The sequence below is a fragment of the Limulus polyphemus genome, unplaced genomic scaffold (assembly GCF_000517525.1).
Source record: "Limulus polyphemus unplaced genomic scaffold, Limulus_polyphemus-2.1.2 Scaffold9011, whole genome shotgun sequence".
Lineage (NCBI taxonomy): Eukaryota > Metazoa > Arthropoda > Merostomata > Xiphosura > Limulidae > Limulus > Limulus polyphemus.
Genome location: NW_013674621.1, coordinates 3,830 through 10,168, shown reverse-complemented (window position 1 = coordinate 10,168; position 6,339 = coordinate 3,830). Strand labels below are relative to the sequence as shown.

The 6,339-nt window shown below is 30.8% G+C and overlaps 1 protein-coding gene across 4 annotated transcripts in view; it reads right to left on the bottom strand.

Moving 5' to 3' along the window:
- Nucleotides 1–5,322, bottom strand: part of LOC106475693 (transmembrane protein 230-like) — a 16,365-nt gene extending 11,043 nt beyond the window's left edge. Inside the window, exons 1-3 of one of the 4 annotated variants that reach the window (XR_002608949.1) lie at nucleotides 5,182–5,297; nucleotides 3,715–3,803; nucleotides 1,289–1,432 (exon numbers count right to left, since the gene is read on the bottom strand). Coding sequence is in view for 1 of the 4 variants with exons in the window: in XM_013936372.2 (XP_013791826.1) it covers nucleotides 1,289–1,418; nucleotides 5,182–5,258 (207 nt within the window). In the remaining 3 variants the exon portion in view is untranslated. Of the gene's footprint in view, nucleotides 1–1,288; nucleotides 1,433–3,714; nucleotides 3,804–4,971; nucleotides 5,083–5,181 lie in introns of those variants that run through there. The other 3 variants (XR_001291838.2, XR_002608950.1, XM_013936372.2) reach the window with 3 other exon arrangements.
- Nucleotides 5,323–6,339: the final 1,017 nt, after the last annotated feature.

The window sequence follows — 6,339 nt, the reverse complement described above, 5'->3', positions numbered from 1 at the left end:
ATATATATATATATATATATATATAAGCATAAAATATTCACCTTAAAAATGAACGGTAGCTCCAAGTTAATTGCAAAAACATTACAACATATATACACTTGATAAATATATGCATTTCCATTTCATTCACCCATGAAGTTATTTAAAAGGTATCATAATCATATTAATTTGCAATTTTAGCCAGACTGCTTCTGTAAGTTCAAGATATATTTCTTATTTTTATATATCTGTTCATATAATAAAACACTTTTAAATCATGTAGCATAACAAAATTGTTGAAATTATAACATTGTTTGATCAAACTATGACATTGTTTAATCAATAAAAGTGAAGGTAAGTGTATAAAGATTAGCCAAATAAGATGTTTCAGTATTTTTCAGTAATTTTTGGAAATTAAAATAAATTATCATCCAGTGAGATTCACGTAATATCGCTGAATGGTATAACTGTATTTTACATTTCAATTTATCTTAATATCCTAATGTTCTATTAAGAATATAGATGAATTAATCTATGCTAAATATTCGTTTCATAAATTATATATATATATATATATTCTGTAAGATAGTTCTAGCCTATATTTCTTGAAATAAAGACTTGTTTCAATACAGATTTGTAATGCCTGTGTAAACATTTCATGATGAGGCAGCTGTATCAAAAATGTAAAGTTAACTTTATATCCTAATGATTTGGATTGTTTTAATGGATATGCAATAATACATCTTAAAGAAAGATCAAATTTTGGTTATAAAACAATTTAACTGCTGCAAGGCACATTAGAACACCATTCTTGACATACCCTAAAAGCAGCTAGTAAATGTTATGTTACACAGAATACGTGTTATTGAATAAGTTGTCAAAACGTATTTGATACATTGTATTGCAATCTTTTTTTGTGTGTGTCAGGCATGATAAAAGACAGGATAAATGACTGGCTTGAAGGACCAAGGCTGTGCCAAAAGCAGAGAGTTCCTGAAAAATGCTAATGAATAAGTCATGAAAATTAAGATTTAACAAAAAATTTGAAAATTTAATTGTTAATCATTAACTCAGGACAGACACCTTTTCAGAGCTGGGATCACAGATAGATACAGAGGTCGAATAAGAAAGATATAGTGGTGGTTGAGGTTCTTTTACATTATCAAACTGCATGAACAGCTGTTATTGTGTGAACTAGATTAAGTTGTTAAAGTTGAAATTTCATCAGTTATAATAATATTTATTTACAAGTCAAAATAAGGGTAAATATTAATAATACAACATTATTTATTTTGTAGTAGAAACTCACCTGTAGATCTACAAAACCATCATCTATTTGTGAAATTTTATGGTAACGAACAACAGAACTCCCCGAAGCATTCTTTTTGGCCATAGCATCACAAATTTGTGGAAAATCCTCCTCAAGTTTGTGACTGCAACTGTCATAAGGAATCTATACATCTTTATAAGGTATTATAAAATGAATAACCTATGTTTTGCTAAACTTTTGAAACCAAATTTTTTTTAATATTCTAAATCATGTAAATGTTTAAGGCTATTTTTAACAGTCTTCTATTTTAAGTAATCTATACATTTAAAACATTCCATGTTATTATTTGACTTTAGTGTAAGTAATATCAATAACAATTTAAAACAGAGTCTGATAAAAAATGGCACCAATAATAATACAATGTGGGAAAATATGGTACCACTTGTTATACTTTTCTTTCCAGTAAACAATATACAGCAAAATTGTGTGATTATCACTTTTACACCTTGCATTATTACTGCTAGTTTATCTCTTGTATTTGTTTAAAACATCTTCAGTAACGAATCTGTTCCCAAGTCATTTCATACATTTGAATCAACAAAGGCAATAAAACATAAAAAACTACGTTGTCCAAAAGTTATACGTTTGGCTACAGCACATTTATAACACAGTAGTTGATAATTTACCTTTCATCAGAATGTTCAAACACTGGTTAACACAACGATTTATTAGCAAAACAAAAACAGAATATAAAGTTTAAGAATCATCACAGATGAGACATACAGTTTCATTATTGGGAATGAAAGAAAGAAAAACAAATAATTTTTCATGTACATGTATAAAGCAGTTTTTGAAATACCCCACCCCCCTTTTTTTTTTCTACTTTCTCAGTCAGAAATAAAAATTATACAATTCTGACACATAATCTACAATTTCTGGACACTAGAACTTTTAACAGAAATGTTTCTTTTTTTGGTTTCCTCTGGAATATTATACACAAAATGCTTTGAAGTGGTAACTTTTGGAAAATACAGCTGAGAACTTAAAACAAAGTTACACATTTTAAAAGATCAAGTAATCTTATTTTAATTTATATTGTGTCTGTGAATTTGTTTCCAAACTCTCCCCAGAATTTTGTACTTAAAAATACCAAACTAGGGAGGTGGACTCAGGGTTTTTTTTTTTTTTTTTTATTATGGCATAACCCAGGCATAATGGGGTCTAGGAATAGGTTTTCAGGATCACCAAGCCTGAATTTGGCATTGGAGTTTGTGTTATCACCTCTCTCCTCTCAGGTTCCTGAGGGTACCATGTTTAAAAGTGTTCATACCTTCACTCAAATTCTAGAGAGACCAAACATAGCATACACGCATAGGTTTCATGGGCGAGTGTCTTAACAGGGTTTTCAGGCGTGGATACCCCTTGGGGTAGCTATAGAAGCAATTGGGGATAATGGAGGAGCTTGAGTGGTACATTGGTGGGAGTGTATCCACATCAATTTAAACTGTTTTATGGAAAACAGTCAGCATTGTTTGGGGACATTGTTTTCTAGAAATCAGTAAAAATCAAAAATTATAAGAAAGGCTTTAGAATATGTATTTATCAACCAAAAATTTGTAGCATTAAGATGACATAACAATATGTATTTTAAGCTTTATTTCACTATGGAGGTGTAGTTTCCTTTTGCTTTTTCATAAGGTGTGTAAGTATCAGTCAGCATACAGGTCTGGATCCATTCCTGACTGGAGCCTCTGTGAATCATGAGGGGGCTACTGAACCCCATAGTGGAGTATGGGTATTTCATGATAGTTATAAATATGAGAACCCCAAACACATTGCACCATCATATAAAATTGCTTTCAAAGTTTCAACTGACATAAGGTAGGATCACTTATATCAGTGTTTCCCAATCTTTTTTTGGAACACCACCACATTCAGCAAATAATGAACACTCAAGCCCCTTTCTAATAAATTTTTAGACCATTAAAATTTTATTAAAATGAAAATTGTAAGGCAATAATAGCTAATTCTTAGGATTTATTTTTAACAAATATAACTTTGAAACTCTTGTAACTTTTCTGTCTGCCCCTCCACCATCCTCTCAAAGTTTACTGCCTTCTGAATTTTAAAAACGTCCACTAGGGGCAGTACCACCCAGGTTGAGAAACACTGACTTGTATAGTTTAAATAGCTATCTAGAATTGTTTTAGAAATTAAAAAAAAACAGCTATTAACCAAGACTGGCATTTGTATGTTACTTTCTCAGCTCTGATTACATACAAATAATGTATATGAAATCAAACCATATAAAAATTTATTAATTTTTTCAGAATGCTACATATATATGTCTGTATCCTATATAGCTCATTTTCACATTCAATTTTCAGATCACTAATTATTAACTAGAAGAAACATCAGGATTATTTTTACTTGAATTTAGTAATTTAAATTAAAATTCAACTTACTTGTTTATGTATCCAGTTCAAGATTCTCTCATCATACCAGAAATCAGGAAGACATAGTAAAGAAGTATCTACAGCTTACAACAATTTAGCTAATGGAGAAGTGTTTTATGATAATTAATTCAATGTATTAAAAAGAAAAACTTGAAAAAATAAAAATAGATTATGTTTGTGAAGTAATCTTATTTCTACATCACCAGAATTGGTGTAATACTTTTTTTTTTAGTTGGCTTTAATGGATCTCCATTTTATAAGTATAACAAAATTTAAGGACAAGGGACCTGGTAGCTATTTAGGCCATCCATCCACTGAACTTTAAAAAAACAATAACAACCAAACTCAAAGCTAGCCTATATCCTTTGAATATTTATCAGGCCTTAAACTTACTGCATGAATTAACAAAACTAGCATCCTAAATCAGTCTTTTATTAAACAAACAAACAAAAAAATTATAACATGTTATGGGCAAGTATTATTTAAATTTTCATACAAGTAACTGAAATATTGCAGTTTGGTAGCTTAAGCCATTGCTTTTTCTGATATTAAATTTAAAGTTTACACTCCAGGTTTTTATTCCACTTTCACAAATCATAACTGTAACAATCGATGCCCTGATATCATTTTATATAAAATTAACGACGACAACACAGGATTAACATAATAATAAAGCAGAGTGAGAAAATAAATACAGTTTATTTATCTGTGACTCCACATCGTCACACACAGTACATGGGAGTAACTCAAAATATTTCTGATTAAGTGAGTAATACCTTCCCATCTTTGAACTTGTCTTAATTTATGCTGTTTTATGTACACAAGTCCCACTTGGGGCTTAAATCACGTTTAGAGCAAAACGTAATTGCAGCAAGTAATTAATCAAAAACTAAATTTATTATGAGCCTACTTCACAGGAGCTCAAACACAGAAGCCCAACTTGGTCACATTTGCACGACAGGGCCATTGTCAGAAGTGTAGGCCTAAGTTAAACTTATCTTTTGCCAGTTTTGGTAAAAAATCAATTCCTACACTACTAGTACTACATAATTTATAGTTATAGTCGGTTTCCTTCATAGCAAATAAAGTAACTATAATGAAATAAATTAAAATTAGTATTTTACTTTAGAAATGTATATAACTATTAGTTATTACTTATACAGTGATAGTGATATTGTGCTACTGTATTCAATATGAATAAAGAGTTTGAAAAGTAGGATAAACCTAATTAACGAAAATCTTCACATGTTTAATCAAATATTTTACCTTCAACAGAACTACAAATTATGGAATCCGAAAAAATATAGATCCACGGATTACAATTTACAGACATCCATTGGCGACAAAACCAAACCCTTTTTTTTCACTTAAAAAAAAAAAAAATTCCCTTTAATTTTAAACCTTTTTCATTCTAAAAGTTTCAGAAAAGAAGGACAAAAGGGGTGATTAACTGAGCAAGAATAATATGAAAAATACCTCAGAAAAACATTTCTACTGGGTGATGTTTCGAGTGTTCGCTCCTTGTCAAACCTCGAGGTTATCGGTACAACCATAAGGCACAATAAAGATAACTTTAATTTTTACTAAGTGTGATACAGATAGATAACTACTGAAGGTTGTATGTTACACAATACCCCTAGACGGAAAACAATGACGGGAAAAAACGGCAGTTAATTGAGATAATTTATATATTTTCAATTTAATAATATTGTTAGTTGGTTAAAGAAATAAAACAATTTAAATTAATAGGTTAAATTATTAATATACAATATTTGTTGTGCATATCCACAAAACAAATATATAAAACAAAATCTCTATATAGTGACCCTCAATAAATAGAAGATTTGTACAAGCATTATTATCAGTCTTTTTGTGATTTAATGAATTACAAACCTGCCAATCAATACAATTTTGTATTTATGGAAAGTTACTAAGGTTATTTGTCGCAATCCCTAATTTTGAACTACTGACCAGAATGAAGGCAGTAACTTAGCAGCAGAGTAACACTCACATTAAGGGATTGACTGTCACTCTTATAACGCACCCGCAGCTTAAAGTGTGGATAATAATTTCTAGCATAACACCGATTTGTACCTAGTTCGCCAACTCCAAAATCCATATCTCTACCATATGACCAGCATAAGAGTATTGTCTGTTTGTTTGTATTTTAAACATAAAACACATAGTGGATTTCCCGCATTATGACCATCGCCTGGAATCGAATCCCGGATTTTAAACTTACCACTGATCTTCTTGGGGACTAAGGATGTTACATGCTAGAGTACAAGAAGGTGTTATGTGTTTGCTACTCTCTCAGTATGTGAACATTTTAAAATTTTTGTTTTAGTTTTAGCTCACTTTGGACACAGAGAGTAAACAACTTAAGTTTCCCTTACTTTAGCTGCATACAGGACTAGAATCCATTAACTGATTATCAAGCATATAGCTGTGTCTTGCCTCTTGATGTCCCTAAACAGCTGAAAGTCACGGGATCGAAGTAGCATGGCGTGAACAGCCTGGCTTTATTGATATTGTTGCGTCAGCGAGATCATGTGACTCACGCCCTCTGATTTCTAGAACTATCCTGTACCTTGGCGAATGCTCTAGCATTTACTAGATATAGGGTAGTCTGGT